Genomic DNA, 21,629 nt, shown 5'->3' on the forward strand with positions numbered 1-21,629 from the left:
TTAAGATCCCAATCTAGAACTACAACTGAAAGCATCTTTTGTGTGGTCAAACTTATCTTACCATATGGGATAGAACCAAACACTGTAAAGAGAAACAAGTTACCTACAGATGATTCAAAATGATCCAATATATTTCCCAAAATATAAATCTGGTCCTAAGAAACTTATGGTACAATTCATGTCATTAATCACTATTATAGTTTATATGAAGCTCTTACCTCTGGAGGTTTCATATTCAACACTTTAGTAATTCGACCCTGAAAATAAAATGGAAAATTATGTTCAAAGCACTTAATGAAAAACAATGCATATAAAATGTAACCAAAAAAAAAAAAAAAAGTCATTGTTATGGGGCAGAATTTGAAACAAGGTGCTAAGTCACTGGACTTGATAGAGACAATGCTTATGTACTTTGGTTCACACCTTTGGGAGAGTTCACACCTTTAAGAGAGCATATATAAGGAGTAGCCCTCAAAAGGACAACCCCACTAGAAACTTCAAGAGATTCACAAGCCAGAAGTTCACAATCCCACTCTCGGAGGAGGAGTCAAGATTCATTCCATTTTCCACCTTTGTGCTGGCTGGAGGCTAGACAAAGGACTAGTGGCAAAAGCTCTCAGAACCAAGGTGAGAGATAGGCCTCTAAGAAAGCTAACCGGGCTACTTTGAAGGAGACAATAAAGGATCTGGATTTTAACTCCTGGTTGAATTTGAGGCGATTATTACTCAGAACTGAAATGAAGGCTGCTCCCAGAAGCCCCCCAAGAAACCTGCTCCCAGAGAATATTATATTATAGAGAAGAGAACATTACAGGTCATAGTATTTTTTTTTGTTTTGTTTACTAATAGCCTTAACTCTCAGAAATAAATCAGTCTTTTGGAAAGCCCTTTCCATCACCTTCAGGAAGATAAGAGATTTCTTTTTATTAGTCTTTAAGACAAAAGAGTAATGGTCTCCTGGTATTTTTTTTTTAAAAATCAGTATTCACTTTAACTAGAATTACAGAAAAATTTAATTAAAAGGGATATTGGTTATTCTATATTGACAGGGTAATTAGTACAGTAGAAAACATTGGACTTGAAGGGAGAAGACCTGGTTTTAATTCTAGGATCTTCCACCTACTAACTATGTAACATTAGACAAGACTTGATTTCTCTGGATATTGATTTCCCTTCAATAAAATAAAATCACAAGAACAGATAAACTATAAGGTCCTTTCTAGTTCTAAAATTCTATGATGCTACAAACTCATTGTCATTTTGGACATGAGGAAACCGAGATTCTTTTAGATAGTAACTCCTGTTGAATACACAGCCTTATATGTCAAAAACACTTTTAACTTCTCTTAAATTAAGATCAAAAGGTTTGGACTCAGATAAGAATCTAAAAATCATTTAATCTTAATTCTATGAGGCCCAAATTGAAGCCCTAAATACAAAATCACAAAATTTATTAATTAAGCAGCAAGATATAAATATAGGAGCTGTCTCCAAATATTAGCTTTTCAGATTAGTTCGTGATACCTACTAACAGTAGTCTCAAGGATTGGAACATAGTACAAGTAAATTTTAATAAAAAGAAGCTAGATCTTGAATTTCCAGAATTGGAAGGGATATAATTCATGAGATGGTCCAACCTGAATCTAACTGGTAATCTGCTAGCCAACCTTTGGGATAAACACCTATTCTTTAGGGAAGGGATTCTTTCTGAAGCTGTCCATTTCATTTTTTGACATTAGTGTTTGGCAGATTTTCTCTACATTGAGCTGAAATCTGTCTCTCTGCAACTTCTATTCTTGGTTTCCTACTTCCGACTTCTTTAATCAAGCAGAATAAGTCTAATTCTTCTTTCATGTAAGAGTTCTTTAGATACAATTATCATGTTGCTCCTAAGTTTTCTCTTCTTCAGATCAAAAATGGTAAGGTCCTTCAGTCAAATCTCTCATGACATGATCTTCTCTGATCCTCTCCAGATTGTTAATATCCTTTGTAAAATATGGAATACAAAACTGAACACAATAGTCTAGGTTTGTCCAAACAGAGTCCTACACTATCATTTCTTGCTAAACATCACATCTCCCTTAATATAGCCTAACACCATGTTAATTTTCTAACCAAATATCACAAGAGTGTCATACTTACTGGCAACCAAGAAAACACAATCTAATTTAGCATCAAAAACTTTCTTATATTTAATTCAGCCATGGTATAGAAATAAAAGTGTCAATTTAACTAAAGGCAATTTTCCCTGACATGATTCAAAACAAAGATCACCTTTAAATTATACTTTAAAAGAATCAATGAAGCATTTAAAATGATGTATCAAAAAAACCCTAATATGTTGATATTATATTTTATTACATATTTACCTATTATATATTGTATAATTTATAAATCACATTTTAAATAAGTTGTATATAATAGGTATTTATAGTTTTATGTGCAAATTCTTTTCTGTTCTTTATATAAAGAAATATTCCAACTTGTTGATGTCTGTAACACTCAGAATAAAAAAAAAAAAATTACAATTTTGATGAGTTTAAGTCATTTTCCAAGATAATTACTGTAAAAGAAACATTTCACTATTAGGCATATACCCAAAAGATATCAAAGACAAACAGAAAAATCCCATCTATACCAAATTATTCATAATCATAATTCATAATTTCATAATTTGCAGAAGCAAAAAAATGGAAATAACACAGATGACGATCAACTGAAGAATAGCTAAACAAGGTGTAATACATGATTACAATTGAACATCTGTCTGAGAAGTATGGAAAAACTGATATGAACTGAGGCAAAGTGAAGTAATAAGCAAAATCAGGAAAACACTATATATGTTTACAATAACATAAATAGAAAGAACAATGGAAACTGAATCCTGCAAAATAACAAATGATCAAAGTTGGTCCCAAAGAAAAGATACAAGACATCTCCCCATTCTATGCAGAGGTGTGGGACTATGGTTACAAAATTTTTCAAATATCAGATTTTTTTGTTGATGTTGCTAAGTTTGTTTCAACTGCTTTCTTTTGTTTGTTTTTTTCTTTACTCTATTATTGGTTATAAAAGATGGCTGTCTGAGGCAAAGAATATACTGGAAAATATAGGTGACATAAAAAATTATATTTACATATGTATGTAAATATAAACATAAATGTCTGCAGTGATAATTATTTTTATATGTATAATTCTTTCCTATCTACATTGATATTTAAGGGGAAAATGTAAATTAAATAGCTTAAAAATTCAGTATTATCAGCAATACTTCAATTAATCAAGATATTTATAAGGAATATTTTTATTCTTTAGGAAAAACTGAAATGAGTCAAGACACAGGATCAAGCAACCTCAAAATTCAATCATTTCATCTGTTAGTGGAAAGGTGGGTCTATCAGGTAGCAACACAAATAGCTATCTCCATCTAAAGATTCTTGCAATGTAAAGAATTAGCCTTATTCCAAATGAAAATTATAACTGGGCAACAGACTTACTTCAGCCAAAAAAAATGAGGAAAAACTGGGTAATAAGGCAAAATGAGTACTATCAGTGAAGACTCAGAAGGAAAGACAATGCTACGTCATACATTAACTCATGATAATCCATGTATCACAATTAATATAAAGCAAATATAAAAACCATAGTTACCTGCATGATGAGAAAATGAGGGTTGTTAACATTAAGTCCAACAGAACAGAAGAGATCTTGAACTCTGGTGTTATTTGCATTTACACCATTGATTAAGTATCTATTTCGGCCACCAATGACCACCTAAAAATAAAATAGAAGCACAGTCTAGTAAGATATAAAATAGAAGCACAGTCTAGTAAGATATTATGAATTGGATCAGATTTTCAGAACCACTAGGGGAATTAGAAATCTAGTTCAACATATCAATTTTGTTCACAAGTAAACCAACATTATAAAAAAGGGTCATGAAGCTAATTAATAAAGGAAGGACTAAAAAAAGTCAAAGTCCCCTGATTTCCAAGCCAGTATCCTGGATTGAGGCAAACATTTAGAGCTTTAAGATAGAAAAATCTCAGTGCTAAGATCTGTCCACACATAGCTGAAGAGCAAAAAGACCAACTCTAGTTCAAGCTGGGCAGGCATTATGGTATAATGAGTAGAAGAAGAGAGTGGAAGATTCAAAATTTGTAAGAAATGACTTTGAATGTTTCATCCAGCTCTAAAAGTCTACAATTCAAAAATTCTAAATCTATCAAGTTTGTATTTTGTTCCCAGTCTTCTTTTTCTTCAAACTCTTATCCTTAGATCCCTTCTCATCCTCCTGAACACTTCCTATATCCCCTTGCAATGGTCAACTCTTCTGTCTTTAGCTAGCCAGAGCCCTCTTCAAAATACCCCAATCATTAGGAAAAGATACCAAGCATTTACATCTCACTGTTATGACCTGACTGAGATGACTAGACTGAATTATATTTTAATTGAACATTCTTCACAATGAAGGTCTACAATAATTTAAGCAATTGCTCTTATTTTGTAATTTTGTAACAAAAGCATTTGCTTCTACAGATATAACAATATTACCCTGAATTCTTCTTGGGAATATATGAGTTCTTAAATATCCAAAGAAGTATCATAAAGACTCACCTGTCTTGTAACTGTAATCTCATCATGGGCCTCAAATCCCAAAGGGCTCTGTTTTTTGTCAGAATTATCAAAAGTGATTGACACTGTGGCTTTAGTAATCCCAGCTTGCCCATTTTTATATACTAAATCTTGCAAATTAGAGGCACGAACCTAAAGCAAAAGATAAAAAATTAAAAGTACAAAGATCTCATTGCATCATGGGAAAAAATTAAGTTAGATTTCAATTCCAATAAGAAAACTTAGCTATATCCTGTGAATTAACTATAAATACAAATACTGATAGTTAGCAAGAGTTGTTTTATCTATCTGTTTAATAGTTCATAGAACATTAACCATAAAATAATGGAATATCAACTTGTTCCAGAAAGACAAGTTGGGGAAAGATTTTGGAGGGGTTGGTCTGGAGTCTAAATTCAAATCCAAGCTATAACACTTCATACTTATTAGCTATGTGACCCTGGGCAAGTTGCTTAACCTCAATTGCCTCTGAAAAAACAAAAACAAAACAAAAATAATAAAAAAAAGTAAAAATCTGAGGCATGGAAACCAGTTAGAAGGGTATTACAATAATAATAGCTGATGGACATACTTGTTTTAAAATTTTTAAAGTATTTCACATGCTTAATATAATTTGATAACTCAGAAACAGATTTGATATCTGTTTTATTGTGAGGAAACTGAGGATGAGAGCTTCAGCATCTTGTCCAGGGTCATACGATGTCTGAAACAAAATTAAAACCCACATCTTTCTGACTCCAAATATAATGAACTATATTATTTCAGTCAAGTTCAGAGGCAATCACACAGAGGAATACACAAATGTAATGAAAAACTCAAAAAGTGGTAGAGACAGCAATAGCCTATCATGTAATAATCCAAACTTGACTGTCCCCAAAGCAATGACCATTCTACTACTTCTATTTTACCTGAGATAAGTTGGAGATACCCAGCAAGAAGCAGATGGAATCCAATATGTTAGATTTGCCACTACCATTTAAACCTGTGATGGCATTAAATAGGGGATCAAAGCCATTGACTTCTGTCCTTTGAGCATAGGATTTAAATCCCTCAAGAATAATGGACTTGATGTGCATTTTTACTACTGTCTCCAAAGAGGGCAATGAATTTCTGGAAGAGAACAAATGAATCATCAATCAGTTATGTGGATCAGAAACAGCATAAAGCAAGTAAATGAGTTGAGCAGGAAGTGAAATTCTAAAGCTAAGAATGTACTCATCAACAGTTTAACATTAAATGATGTAAAAGACTGACATCAACCTCAGTACTTCTTTGGCATGTATGTCAGTCTTATATGCTTAGGGTAACTTCTCCAGGCTCACAATAGAGCCAGAAACAGAAATCAAGTTTTGACTTCAAATCTAATGCTCCCTCCAAAATTCCACTTTACTCAAGAAAAATTACTGCAAAGAGCACAGGGAGTGCTGAAACAGAAGGTCTAGGTTGTTGACTTTGTTACCTGATTATTTTAAAGCATGACCAAACCACTTCCCTCTTTCTGGGTCTCAATTATCTCACCTGTAAAAAGCAGAGAAGTCAGACTAAGGTCTAAGTACTAGACAATCTTTACGGTCCCTTCCCAACTCAGACAATCAGTCCCAAACTGTCTCCTCAGCAGTTCCTTTAAAAGAAAAGAAACCCATTCCACTTAACTTTCACCACCTTCTGAACCTGACAACTATACCTAACATCATCACTATGTGCTCCCCAGTGTCTCTCACATACATGTACTCATTCTCTCTCTCAACATGCATTTATTAAGCGTCTACCATGTACCAGCAGGCATCCCTAATATACATATACACATATATTTATTAAGCGCCTACTAGGTACCAGCGGGCATCCCTAATACACACATACACAGATATATTTATTAAGCGCCTACTAGGTACCAGCGGGCATCCCTAATACACATATACACATAGATAGATTTATTAAGCGCTTACTAGGTACCAGTGGGCATCCCTAATACATATACACAGATATATTTATTAAGCGCCTACTAGGTACCAGCGGGCATCCCTAATACACATATACACATAAATTTATTAAATGCCTACTAGGTACCAGCAGGCATGCCTAATATACATATACACATAGATAGATTTATTAAGCACCTACTAGGTACCAGCGGGCATCCCTAACACACACACACACAGATATATTTATTAAGCGCCTACTAGGTACCAGCGGGCATCCCTAATACACACATACACATAGGTACATTTATTAAGCGCCTACTAGGTACCAGCGGGCATCCCTAATACACACATACACATAGATACATTTATTAAGCGCCTACTAGGTACCAGCGGGCATCCCTAATACACACATACACAGATATATTTATTAAGCGCCTACTAGGTACCAGCGGGCATCCCTAATACACATATACACATAGATAGATTTATTAAGCGCCTACTAGGTACCAGCGGGCATCCCTAATACACACATACACATAGATACATTTATTAAGCGCCTACTAGGTACCAGCGGGCATCCCTAACACACACACACACAGATATATTTATTAAGCGCCTACTAGGTACCAGCGGGCATCCCTAACACACACATACACATAGATACATTTATTAAGCGCCTACTAGGTACCAGCGGGCATCCCTAATACACACATACACATAGATACATTTATTAAGCGCCTACTAGGTACCAGCGGGCATCCCTAATACACATATACACATAGATACATTTATTAAGCGCCTACTAGGTACCAGCGGGCATCCCTAATACACATATACACATAGATACATTTATTAAGCGCCTACTAGGTACCAGCGGGCATCCCTAACACACACATACAGACATATAGGAATCCCGCTCTCTGCCCCTTGAGTACACCGGAAATACAAACACCCCCCGCACACCCCCATAGCCTCCCCCCTGCCATCTACACCCACAAGCACACTCCCTCCCCCACCTTCTGCGAGCACACACCCCCCCCACACACGTCCGTAACGTACTCTCCCACCCGGGATTTGACACGCACGCACGCATGCACGCACGCAGACTTTCAGCTTCTATGTCCCGACATTAAGCCGCCCGTCCTCCCTCGCTCCGGACCCGCTACTCGCGCCCCCACAGACACACCCGCCCCCCCCTTCCGGGACCACCGGTACCTGCCGGCGCGTGGCGGCCGGGGCCGGACAGAGAGAACTGACCCCGGGACAAACGGTCTGCCTGGAGAGGCGACAACACCTCGAGAAGGGCGGTCAAACTCGCAGGTTCCCGCCAGCCCCGAAGACCGCACCTACCGTTTCTTTTGAATTTTGGCGCTGGCTCAGGCCCCATGGCGAAGGACCGACTCTCTCTATAGGCGCCCGAGCCTCAGCCTGAACATTCGGCTTCACATTTTCTAAGCACCTGGATTGTACAGAAACAGATCATTGGAAGATTAGAGTTTGGAATGCCACTAGAGGGTGGAAACTCCGCAAAGAAGTAACCTACTCGGGGAGCCCTGCTGGCATTTGGAGGCAGGCGCGCCACCGGACAGACCCAATTTGCATCAGAAGGGCCCCTTCCCACTCGCTCAATCTTCTCCTGCTTTTCAACCCTCTAGTCCCGCCCCCTCAAACCACGGAAAGTCTCGCTCTGCCCCTAATGGGTCGCTCCCTACGCCCTTCCCCCTTAGCTCCGCCCCGCCCTCTCTCTCCGGGTATTCCCCGGGACTCCTTCGGCCCGGCCGCCCCTCCTCCCGTCCGGCCCCCCTCGGGGGAAAACCTCTCGCTGGGCCCCGGCCTCTCCGTTTCCCTCTGGCTCCCCCCTTGCCCGCCTTCCCCGCCAGGCCCTTCCCTTTCCTGCAGAACTTTTGCGCCCCCTTTTTTCTTGCCTGCTACTTGTAAAACGCCCCAGGAGGGGGGAACGAGAGCATCTGAACGTCCTTTCTCATCTGTCTGAAACTGGCCTTGGCCTAACTTTGGAAACCTCGGAGAAGCTTCAGCTTCTCTGATCCCCGCCCTTCTATAAAGTTCTTGGTTCCCTTCGGCTCGTGTTTTCTTAAATCACAAGTCATTTGTAGCCAACATAATCACATAGCTTGCAAATAGCTTCACGACTATCTCCTGTTATCCTTAGGATCGTCCCGGTAAGCAAGCGCTGTCATCCCCATTTTGCAGATGAAGAAACCGGACTTGCCCAGGATCACGTTTTTGTCGTTCACTCCTGACTCTTCTCGCCCCCATTTAGGGTTTTCTTGTCCTGGAAAGCGGCTTGCCGTGTCTTTTTCCCTTTCATGCAGAAGGAAACGGAGGCAGATTTGTTCTGGATTTGAACTCTGGTTTTCCTGCCCCCAGCCTTATCCGTTGATCCTCTAACAAGAAATCATTCTGAACCTGGGAACCATTTGTTTTCCCAGCTAGGTTCTTTGCTGTGTTCAGGAACCTCATCTCAGCCTGCGTAGTGCAAGTTTCTGTCGAGTATATTCAGACAGGGCAAGTCTATCCTGAAAGTGTCCTGAAAGCTGCGAGCCCCTGGGGGTTTGTACACAAATCCCAAACTTCCCCCTCCCTGAGGGCCACAAAGCCAGCATCTTCCCTTCCTCGATTGGGTGATCCCTTCTTAAGGGGCTTTTCCTGGGACAAAAGGCTGAAAACCTTTATCCCATCTTGACCGCTAATGAGTTTACTTACCTGGATCTGGAACAAAATTCCCAAGCTCTGTTCCTACCGCTGTCTATCTCCCATAGTCCCAGGAAAGAAGAAAGTAGCACTGGTTCCAGTATTGGAACAGGTTTTCTTAAATATAGAAAACACCGGAGTTCTTCAGTCCCTCAAATGTGCTGAGTTGGGAATATATGAGTTCTTAGATATCCAAAGAAGTATCATAAATACTCACCTGTCTTGTAACTGTTTTTTTGCACCGCAGATACACTGACCACATTCAACCGAATTATTACCATTAGCCTCCACGTAGGACTAGCTACTTAAAGTGAACATATGTGTGAAGACAGAGTGTAGATTATATGGGAGGGGACTAATCACCCAAGAAGTATTCAAAAACTTCCCTCTATTGGATCATGTAAGTGACTAGAGACCATTTTGGAACATTTAGGAACAATGTTGCCTTCACAGTTATGTTTTTTGCTATTCTTTGTTATTCTCATCTCCCCCTAGAAATTGTGGATCCGAATGATTCTACCACATTTGCAGAGGACGTGACAGGTAGCCCAAGTGAGGGCAAACCAAATATGTCAGTTTATCTGAAAGATGTGAAAATCAAATGCCCAGGACTTCTACTCAAGAAGAGATTCAGAAAACTAAGATCTAGGAAAGGGAAATGAACTGCGCTAAATCTCATAGGTAATGGTAGAGGAAAAAGGGAGTAAAATAAGGGGGAATAACTCAGGAACATATCTTATCCTAACCTGAATGGAACATTGAGATCTCTCCTCTTCCACTTACTATTTGAGCAAGTCTTTTCACCTCTTTGAGGCTCAATTTTCTTAACTGTAAAAAGAGACAACCTTTCTACATAGTCTTCCAGGACTTTTTAGCTCTTATCTATTTTCCTTAGATCTTAAGTAGATGGCATTTGTTTTCTTGGAAGCCAAGTTCTTCTTGGTTGCTTCCAGAAATACATGGAGACAAAGGCTGAATTCCTAGTTCCTTAGGCAAGATAAGGTTTCCTTCTTTAGTCAACTAAACACTTGCCTGGGCTTGAAGCTGCTTCTGAAAGGTTGGAAGGAATGTGTGGCTTCCTATACCCAGGCATCAAAAAATGGATGAGGTTTTGGAAGGATTCCAGTATCAGACACCAAAAGTGAAAAACAGGTAGAATATCTTCCTTTGCCATCCTACCTCTAAGGGAAAAGAAAATCTGTCTATCAGCAAAGACCTGAAAATCAACAAAGCAAATGAGAAGATTTTTATAAGACTCCATTTACCATTTACTCATTATATCCAAGTTTGGTCCTCAAAAGTCCTTAAAAGAATTGAGAAAAGGCAATTGTTTCTTTAAAAAATAAACAAAAAAGGTGGATAGGTAGATAAGATAGATAGATAGGTAGACACAGACAGACAGATAAGATAAATAGATAAAGGTAGGTAGAGGATAATAATAATACAAGTGCTGGCCTTGGAATCAGAAAGTTCCTGAGTTGGAATACTCTCTCAGCCATGTAATTCTGGGTAAGTCATTCAAATTTTCTCTGTTTCAGTTAACTCATTTATAAAATGAGAATAAGAATAGTATCTACCTCGCAGAATGGTGATGAAAATCAAATGAGGTGACATATACAAAGCACTATGCTAGTCTTAAAGCATTCTATAAATGCTAGCTATTATTAATAATGCATTTACTGCATGTTGATGCTTTGATTTGTTTTGCTAAACTGCTTTTCCTCCCCTTTTATAAAAAATGTGCCCAATTTGTGCTAGAGACATCCATGCTTGTATTGGTTAGATTAGCCACAGTCAGAAAAACTTTACCTTGACCCCAACATAGTTGTGTCATTTTAGTCCTCTTCAAGAATAAAGAACAACCATCAAAAACATTTTTTACAAAGTTTGTTCAATAAAGAGAAGGAAAAAATATTTTCAAATATGAAAGTAATGTAAAAAACAAAAACTATCAATAAAAATATTTTTTTCAAAAGTCAGTTTAGATCATCAGCTAGCTGTGGGACTCATCACTGTTGGGGAGCGCTTCATTCTGTTCTGTGACCATAGACCATACAGGCTTTTATGCCAGTCTTTATAAGTCCCTGAGATAGCGGGGATGAAAAAGTATTTATGATTCAGTATGCACCATTCACACTATTGAAAACACAAGTCACTGCCGGCTTTACTGAGGATAGGTCAAGTTTCCTACAGTAGATCACTCAAGAACTGACTAGATCATCCACTGTCAGAACTCTCCTGCCTTTCTTTTCTAAAGTTTCCTTTCAGGAATTCCTATCTTTAAAAAAAAAATTTTTTTAAAGCATTTCTTTCTGAATATAACCTGAATGAAAGTCTCTCAATTTTAAGTGGAGCAATAAATAGAATGCCATTCCTAGAGTTAGGAAGGCTGGAATCCACATGAATGGAGATGAAGCCTTTATAAAGATTTGGGAATAAAAATAAAGCAAAAATAATTGCTATTATATATGTGTGTGTGTGTGTGTGTGTGTGTGTACATATATCTAGCATTTTGAGATTTACAAATATCTCATTTAATACATTAATATTAACATATCACACCTTATCTTATTTAATAATAGTAACAGCCAGCACTGACATAGTGCAAAGCATCCTAAAATTCTCATTTGATCCTCACAACAACCTAGGAAGTAAGTGCTATTATTATCCTATTTTATAAATGAGGAAAATGGGGCAGACAGAGATTGATTTGCCCAGGATAACACAATCAAAAGGTATCCGAGACTGGATTTGAACTGTCTTCTTGACTGTTATCTGCTACTAACTCAAAAGGCAGCTGATCCTTTAAGGAGGGATCCTTAAGCAGTTTAAATTCTAATTAAAAAAAAAAAATACAATAAATTAAAGGGAAATGAAATGGAGAAAGAGGAATATGGTCCCACAGTGAACAAGAGAAGAGCTGCTTTAGAAGTGAAAATGGCTAAAGTGGGTACTTCCTCGCCTAAGAAGTTCCTATCATTGGATGTGATTGGTTAAATTTTGCTGAGGTAGAGCTAGAAAGATGAGAAAATAAAGAGAATCAGGAGCTCATTCAAGTTAGAAGCTTCCAGTTCCTTAAATTAGGGTATAATCTGTCCTTGTAGTAATCACTTTTCTTGGGCCAGGAGGCTTTAACATGCATCAGGCAATATTCTTCAATAGGCCTGGGCAGAATAAGATACTAGGACCTCCAGAGTTAACCCATGCTTTCTCTGGTTAGAAAACAAGCACAGATTTCAGAATCCACCCAGTCTGGAGTAAGAAAATAAAAGTAGAATGAGCCATTTCAATAAAGATGGATTCTTCACCCATTTTGAAGAAGAGGTCAGAACTTTGTTGAACACGTTTTTTAAAAATTTTATTGTGTTTTATAGATTTGACTAGATGGCCCCTGAGGCACTTGTACATTGTGAAATAATGCTGCCCTCGAAATTCTGTCTATAGACCTACACATATGTTCCATAGTCCCTATTCTTACCTCTAACATTAGTGAGACATCTTCAATCTTTGGAGAGCCCTTAGAGAAACGTATCTTTTCTCTTTTCTACTGGAAGACATGTCCAAACTCAAGGTATAAGTTCCATGGAATTTTCCCCTCTTTTCATACCTTCTGGATTCTTTTCTAAAAGTGGAATTAGCAATCCTTGGCCTTTTTCCATGGAAAGAATAAATATTGAGGCTACTGGCTAAAGCTTATATTCAGTCTATCAAATCCAACAAGCCAACAAACATAGTAACTAAGCAGATTCATAACATAGCCCTGGAAGTTTCAGTAGGTTTTCATTTTCAGCCTCAATTTGCTAATTAAGGTGGTTTCTTTTCCAAAGAGATCTTATTTAGAACTCCAATCCCTGCATATCTTCTATCTTCCTTGAAGACCAGACCTACTAGCAAAAAAGCTGCCAACCTCCCATATTTTCCTCTAGGTTGGAGTTGTTAGCAGGACAGAGGCAGGGCAGTCATTCTTTAACAGATTTACTGTTTATTATCAAGCTACAAAGGGTAGGTCTAGTTCAACATATGCAAATATCTACCAAGAATGGATTTAAATGCAAAATGACCAATTCCCTACTAGTTCCCAGGCCAGTTGAGGGGAAGGGACTTAATGTCAAAAATAGAATTTATATAGCCCTTTAAGGTTTGCAAAGCACCTTGTATACATTACCTCATTTGGTCCATACAAAAATCCTGTGGAGGTAGGAGCTATTATCCTCATTTTACATAAAAGGAAGATAAGGCCAAGTGACTTGTCCTGGGATACCAGCTGGTTCCTAAGTATTTGAGGTAGGATTTAAATTCAAGTCTTCCTGACTCCACACTTGATATTCTTATACTACTTAGCTATCCAATATCAATAGACATTATTAGCAAATCAGGTTTTATGCAGGTGATTGGAGAGGGAGAGAAAGGCCTGTATTCTTTTCTTTTTTAGGATTGAGTATATTTGCTTTTTTTCCCCCATTTCTATCCCAAGGACCCGATCTTATTTCTTGATTTCCTGTGAGAATTAACCTTGAGCTGATACATAGTTGGTATTTATGTTGGTTGAATTAAATTAATGTCTTCAATGAGCACTTTAATAATGAAACCTGGATAATGAAAGTCCAACTCAGGACTTTCACTCTCATATCTGCCTGGCCAGCTTCAATAGTAGTACCCAAACCAAAAAGAAAACATGCAGTGCAAAGGGGAAGAAGCCATTGAGAACTGTTTTTTTTAGGGGGAGTAGTGCATTGAGTATGAAAAGTGTGAATTTGGTTCAAGCTAGATAATTCTGGGAGTCTTATTATTATTGACACAAAAGAGTTGGAAGGAATCTCAAAAGTTCGTCTGGCTAGTCTGCTTAGAAACTGGCAATGGAATACTTCCCCATTTTACAAATAACGGCAATTGAAGTCTAGAGAGGCCAACTGATTTGGTTCCAGGTCAAATAGTAAGTGGCAAAGCAATCAGTCAATAATTTATTTTTATTGTGTAATTATTATGTGCCAGGCTGTGTGCTGGGGATACCAAAAAGAGGTTTAAAAAAAAAAAAAAAAAGTCCGTCCTCAAGGAGCTTACTATCTAATGGAGAACCAGAATCTCAGTCTCCTGACTTCCGGTGGAGAGTTCTTTCTAACTCTGTCATAGATGACAACCAACCCTCACATACATCATCCCATATCCTGCCTATACTCCTCCCCTCCACCTCTTAGACTCCCCTCATTTTCTTGTGTCACCTTCTAAAGGAAATGTGTCCAGAAGCCCTCCAGTTACTAGTGCTCTTCCTTACCCAAGCTACTTTTTTTTTATCTTTCATATATATTTACATACACACACACACATATATATACACATACATATATAATACATATATTTCATATATGATATATATATTATATATGTTGTATCTTTCATCATTTCTATATTTACATGTTCTCTCTCCCAAGAGAATAAAAGCTTCTAGACTGTTTCATTTTTCATCTTTGCATTTCATTGGCTAGCACACAGCAAGTCTTCAATAAATACCTATTGAGTGATTGAAAAGACTGTTAATACAGAAATAATTTAGCCACATTCTTGGTCTTTAACAATTTTCAAATTTGAATTTCTTCTGAAAATGAAAAATGTGTTGTTATGCCACAGTTTCCTTTGATTATTCTACCTCAATTTCCCTGAATTGTTCTGCCTGGTTTCAACATCCCCCCTCTTAACCATTAAGACTGATATAACTTAGTACTCTTAAGGTTATCTAGATAATCTAGATAAGGAGAAAGACCTTCTATCTTAGATATCATGACCCCAGACTTTCCCAACTTATCAGAATGTCTGGTGCACACTCTGCCTCTCCCCCATTCTTAACCACTAAACCTTATAATCTCTGGAATATAACATTCGATACTGGATACTTTGAGACGAGAGTCCGATTCAGTCAAATAATTAAACTCTCCAATAAATTATAACTCTCTAATCTCTATCCTGCCTCAGTTTCTCTGGCATTACAGTGTGAAGGTATTTTGGGGGGGTAGAAGACAGAGAAAAAGGTGTTTTAGTGACTCCTCCCCAAAAGAAGCCTCATTCTCCCAAGTGGATAAACAAGTACACTAGGTCCTTCCAAATTCTCCAGATGCCTATCAGAACCAAGTACAGGTCCTTTCTTAGATTCCTCTCTGCAAAAATTTGTTTGAGTTTATAGTTTGTAACTAAAGACCAAGCTCCATCCTTTGCTATTAATAGTAGACTTTTGACCACCCAATTAGAAAATTCACAAATTCCATCTACCATAGAAGGTTTAAGTAAATAAAGTTTCCTGCCCTGATTAACCAACCTCAGAAAATGAAAATGTTTGCTTTATTTGCCAACATGTTTTCAAACTAGTACTGTCATATATAAGAGCAGCTCAAGAATTAATTGGTCTTACTACACACCTGTCAGATTGGCTAGAATGACAGGGAAAGATAATGCGGAATGTTGGAGGGGATGTGGGAAAACTGGGACACCGATACATTGTTGGTGGAGTTGTGAATACATCCGGCCATTCTGGAGAGCGATTTGGAACTATGCTCAAAAAGTTATCAAACTGTGCATATCCTTTGATCCAGCAGTGTTACTGCTGGGATTATATTCCAAAGAGATCTTAAAAGGAAGGAAAGGGACCTGTTTGTGCAAGAATGTTTGTGGCAGCCCTTTTGTAGTGGCCAGAAACTGGAAACTGAATAGATCCCCATCAATTGGAGAATGGCTGAATAAATTGTGCTTTATGAATATTATGGAATATTATTGTTCTGTAAGAAATGACCAACAGGATGATTTCAGAAAGGCCTGGAGAGATTTACATGAATTGATGCTGAATGAAATGAGCAGGACCAGGAGATCATTATATACTTCAACAGCAACACTATATGATGATCAATTCTGAAGGGCATGGCCCTCTTCAACAATGAGATGAATTGGAACAATGAGTTCCAATAGAGCAGTAATGAATTGAACCAGCTACACCCAGCGAAAGAACTCTGGGAAATGAGTGTGAATCACTACATAGAATCCCCAATCCTTCTATTTTTGTCTGTCTGCATTTTTGATTTCCTTCACAGGCTAATTGTACACTATTTCAAAATCCGATTCTTTTTGTACAGCAAAATAACTGTATGGACATGTATACATATATTGTATTTAACTTATACTTTAACATATTTAACATGTATCGGTCAACCTGCTATCTGGGGGAAGGGGTGAAGGGAAGGAGGGGAAAAATTGGAACAAAAGGTTTTGCAATTGTCAATGCTGAAAAATTACCCATGCATATATCTTGTAAATAAAAACCTATAATAAAAATAAATAAATAAAATGTTAAAGTTAAAAAAAAAAAAAAAAAAAAAGAATTAATTGGTCTTTCTGTGCATGTACATGCGCACCAGGGGAGGACAGGGATTTCCTATTTCCATAACAAATATGCCAACACTCTCAATAATCAGAACTAAGGAAAGGGAGAAGCAGTAAAGACAACCCACTGTTTGACCTTGCAATATATCCTGAAAAAGACTGAATTAACCACAATCACCAGAAGTGTTTACCTAGCAAGTTCTACTCAAGAATGGTGGTGGGGTTGAAATGAGCCTAGCGCAATAATTAGCACAATATAGGTGTTTAATAAATGTTGACTGATGGATTGATCGAATCTATGAGTAACTGAATCTGTTACATGAGTTTTCTAGGAGCAAGTAGCAATGTTGGTTTTTAGAAATCCTTTAAAATTAAATCAGAGATTAAATATCCCTGGGAGTATAACCATGCCATGTTTCTAAGGAGTCCCCCCTATGATGACCCAAATCACAGGATTACTTAGAACTAAGATGGAGGTGATCTAGTCCAATCCTCTAATTTTATATATGTAATGAGTATAATCAAAAGGAAGTCTTTCTGGGACACCAGGGGGATGAAACAGCATCCATGTATTGGCCATTGAGGCAGGAAAAGCCACCCTTTCAGAAGAACTTAACTTCTTAACTGACTTCTCCTTCTGGTGCTCTTCCTTTTCCTATGTGGCATATAACCCTTTCTTTTGAGGATTTTTAGGGAAGGGTGCTACTTAGTTGAGTTAGACACTAGGGTCTGTGGTTGCCTCTTCTGCTCCTATTCTTTGTTCTGAGCACAGGTGTCCGAACAACAATCCTGGAGTAAATGTCGAAATGTTGAAAGTCTAAGAAACTGGAAGCTTCTAGTTCCTCAGTGAAGGCCAGTTACATACACTATGAGAAGTTCCCCCACTGCTGCCACACAATCTCTTGGAAGAAATGATCAAATACTTATTTGGGTTATCAGAAGACATTAGGAGAATTACCCACCAACACCAAGAGGGTGAAATGCCTATTTAAGACTCCCACCTATGGGGCAGCTATGTGGCACAGTGGACACACCCACCTGGGAATCAGAAGGACTTGAATTCAAAGCCTGCCTCAGACCCTTATTAGCTATCTGAATCTGGGCAAGTTATTTAACCCTAACAGTTCTACCTCCCCTCCAAAAAAAGGATCCCACTTAAATGTTTCATGCTGTGTGTGTGTGTGTGTGTGTGTGTGTGTGTGTGTGCTTAAAACACTTCTTTTATAGAGGAAATTATTAGCTGATCTACATGATGTATAAGAACCTTTCGATCCCTTTTTGGGGAAAAAACCTAGACAGGAGACTAACTTAAGTTAGTCTCAGTTTTCCCCAAGGTTCCAGTGTGGGGAATAAAGGGTCAAAGAAAAGGATCTCCTCTCTTCAGGTACACTCAGGTTCCCCCAGAAGGACCCCAGTGGATGCCCCTGTTTCCAGAATTCCTTTTGAAGAAGAGGATGAGCATCTGGTCCCAAACAATCATTCAATGCTATACTTTCAGAGCAGCTAGGTAGCACAATAAATAGAGTACTAAGCCAAGAATTAGGAAAATCCTAGTTCAAATATGACCTCAAAACTCTTACTAGCTACATAATCTGGGCAGTTGGCCACAATTACCTCATCTATAAAAGGGAAATGATAGCATCTGCCCACCCTCCAGAGTTGTAAGGACCAAATGAGATAATGACTGTAAAGCACTTAGCACAGTGCTTGGCACATAATAAGCATCATATCAATATTTTATTGTTCAATTGTATCTAAATCTTCAAGACCCCATCTGGAGTTTTATTGACTGGCATACTATGGTTTGCCATTGCATTCTCCAGCTTAATTTACAGATGAGGAAACTGAGGCAAATAGGATTAAGGGACTTGCCTAAGATCACACATCTAGGTCTGAGGCCATATTTGAGTTCAGAAAGATGAATCTTCCTGACTCCAACTCTGGCATTCTATCAACTAAGCCACTTACTTGATCCACAGAAATGCTAGATATTATTATTATTATTATTATTATTACAAAGACTCAAAGAATTTTGATGACTTGACCAATGTAACACAGTAAGTAGAAAATCCAAATGCTCTAACATATTAATTGGACAATTTTCTACAATTACATTATAATTCCTCACATTAAACTTGGAGTGTTTCCAAGTTCCTTGGAACTTTCCCCCCATGCCCAGGAGAAGGCCTAAGTCATACAAAGTGGAAACTTCAACCTCAAGTACTTCTCTCTAACCACAAATGGTTTGCTTACAGCTTCTGTGCTATAAAATATGGCCTTTTGGCTAAGGTGAATACATCTCCTTTGCTTCTGAAGAGAGGGTCCTTGCCCAGATCTGCTCTTTTATCAGCTTCCCTGCATGTTATTCAGCCTGTTCCAACTCCACACCAACTGCCGAACCCACAGTGAAAATATAATCTGCCTAAACTCACTCCTCAAAGTTTAATGTACTCCCTTACCATCTTACCCCCTTCCATTCTAATGATACTAAAATCCTGATTGCCATTGTACATATCTCATTCCTTGTCTCCCACTGCCCACTCTTTTGTTTCAAACTTGGCCATCTCAAATCCCTCTCACTCAAAGGGTTTTCTCTAAAAGGTCTACACATTTGAGGCTTGGCAGGAGAAGATCAATGATAGGTTTGGGGGAAGAAAATTATTATATAAAGTCAAAATGATAGCCCTTTTTCTTTCTCACTCCATCTTTTTATATTCACCTGAGATTTGGCTCCCTTCCAGTGACCCAGCCTCCCTGGCTACCCTTTCCAGAACTGGTTGCACTTTCACTCACACACTGTGACTTAGTGGTCATAGTGGAGAAATTGGAATACTTCTTGCCACTTGTCCCACTACCACCATCACTCAACAATCTCTCTTCCTTTGAAATTTATTCAATCCATATAAAGCACCTAATCAAGATTCTGGTAGTTGTCTGGTTTCCAAGACAGGAGCTTCAATCTCAAATTGAAAAAGGGATCTCCATAAGCTGCATATTGACTTAGTTTTAAAATGGGCTATTCACTATGTTTTGTTGTATTTGTATTTTGTTAACTATTTTCCAGTTACATTTTAATATGGGGAATGTTGTAGGCCATCTATACCGACGCTCATGTTTGGTGAGGGCCTCTTGTTTGATATCTCCAGTCTAAGACCTTCCCTTCCTCAATGAAGTCAATGGTTTAGTCTCTCATCCTAAAGGTCTTTAACTTTCTTACTAGTTCCTCAGCCTAACATTTCTCAAGCTCTATTCCCCACTTCAGCTCTACTAAAAAGTTATATCCTTGATTATACCATTATTCACAAGTGTTCCATTTCCATGTTTATGAATTCTAAAATTCCTATCTAATAATAATCTTTTGTCATTCCATTATTTCTCTGCCTTATAATGCCTAATTCTGTTCTTTATTCTCACTGTGACCTTCAGTCCTGCTGTCAATTCTATTCCTAGACATTGCTCATAACATTGATTACATTCTTGTCTCTTCCTCATCTTGACATCATAAATGAACTATTTTAACTATATATAATTCTCTTCTCTCTAGTCTCTTGCCCCCTAATCCAGTCATTGATCTTGTCCTGCCCAACCCCAGCCTTAGATTATTCCCCTCATCCACTGCCATTGCTCCTTTTCATGTGCTGCTAAAGAAAACTAGAGAGGAATAATCACAAAACCATGCTGAGTCCACTACAAATTTATGTTATCCAAGCTCTGATTGCAACATGGCAATCCTTTCCCATCTCTCTAATTGATTCATTATCTTATTCATTCAACACTTTCTCTAAATCCTTTCATTCTTGGTCAAGCTCCACAGTAGCTTTCCCTCCATTCTCCCTCTTATTTCATTAAATAAAAAGAGGCCATTTGCCAAGAGTTCCCTTTTTCGATTTCCTTCTCTTCTAACTTCACTTGAATTTCTCCTACCACTATCCCTTCTTTCACCCCTGTCTCACTAGAAGAGGTAGTCCTTCTCCTGACAAAGCTAACCCCTCAACATGAAAAAGTAATCCTATTTCAAAGTGAACAGAGCCAGAAGAATGTTATACACAGTCACAGCTATATTGTTCGATGAAGAAATGTAAATAATTTAGCTGTTCTCAGCAATACCAAGGTCCAAGGCAAATTCAAATTAATCCAAAGGACTAATAATGAAGCATACTGTCCACCTCCAAAGAGCTGATATTGATTGAATGCTAACTGAAGCATGCTATTTTTCACTTCCTTTCATTTTTTTGAGTCTTCTTGAACAAAATAACTAATAGGGAAATGGTTTACATAATTGTACATGTATAATCTATAACTGATTTCTTACTGCCTCAGGGAGGGGAGGTAGGAAAGAAGGGAAAACTTTAATTAAAAATGTCTTAAAATTGGGGAAAGGAAAGTAACCCTATTCCATCCCAACTTCTCCAGCAGACTGCCTCCTTCTATCAGCCCTATTCTCACTGGTATCTTCGCATTTATTTGTTATGCCCTACCATCTACACTCACTTATGTCTCTCCCATTCTCAAAAACTCTTTCATTGATATGTACACCCTTGCTATCATCTCATCTGTTTCCTTCTTTTATAGCTAAACTTGGAAAGGCTGCCTACATGATATATGCTCCCCCTTCTTTATTTCTTTCTCATTCTCTTATTCTTCTCTCTATATGCCCCTGACCTCATCATCTGTTCTCTCCAAGGTTGTCAGTGATTTCTTAATTTCCTGGATTCACTTCTCTTCTCCTTTTATATTATTTCCTTTGGTAATCTCATCAGCTTCCATGGATTCAATTATCAGCTCTATGCTCTCAGACTTACTTAATCCAATCCTCACCTCTCTCCTGACCTCCAGTCTCACCTTCCTTCTATTGGATATCTTAAAAATAACTGAAATTCAGTACACCCAAGACTAACTTACTAACTTTTACCATCACCACCATTTTAGCTCTCCATTAAAAGTCCACTGTCATCTTTCTAGTCATCCAGGCTTATTATCAAGTTATCATCCTTAACC

At 37.9% G+C, this 21,629-nt stretch overlaps 1 protein-coding gene across 6 annotated transcripts in view; it reads right to left on the reverse strand.

Moving 5' to 3' along the window:
* SMC2 (structural maintenance of chromosomes 2) overlaps window positions 1-8,190 on the reverse strand; it is a 59,850-nt gene extending 51,660 nt beyond the window's left edge. The window contains exons 1-6 of one of the 6 annotated variants that reach the window (XM_031944156.1): window positions 7,908-8,190; window positions 6,095-6,153; window positions 5,544-5,745; window positions 4,618-4,767; window positions 3,652-3,774; window positions 219-257 (exon numbers count right to left, since the gene is read on the reverse strand). In XM_031944156.1, coding sequence (XP_031800016.1) covers window positions 219-257; window positions 3,652-3,774; window positions 4,618-4,767; window positions 5,544-5,711 — 480 coding nt within the window. In that variant the 5' untranslated portion in view covers window positions 5,712-5,745; window positions 6,095-6,153; window positions 7,908-8,190. Of the gene's footprint in view, window positions 1-218; window positions 258-3,651; window positions 3,775-4,617; window positions 4,768-5,543; window positions 5,746-6,094; window positions 6,257-7,772 lie in introns of all 6 variants that reach the window. The other 5 variants (XM_031944150.1, XM_031944134.1, XM_031944162.1 and 2 more) reach the window with 5 other exon arrangements.
* Window positions 8,191-21,629: the final 13,439 nt, after the last annotated feature.

This window comes from Sarcophilus harrisii, chromosome 1, assembly GCF_902635505.1.
Source record: "Sarcophilus harrisii chromosome 1, mSarHar1.11, whole genome shotgun sequence".
NCBI lineage: Eukaryota > Metazoa > Chordata > Mammalia > Dasyuromorphia > Dasyuridae > Sarcophilus > Sarcophilus harrisii.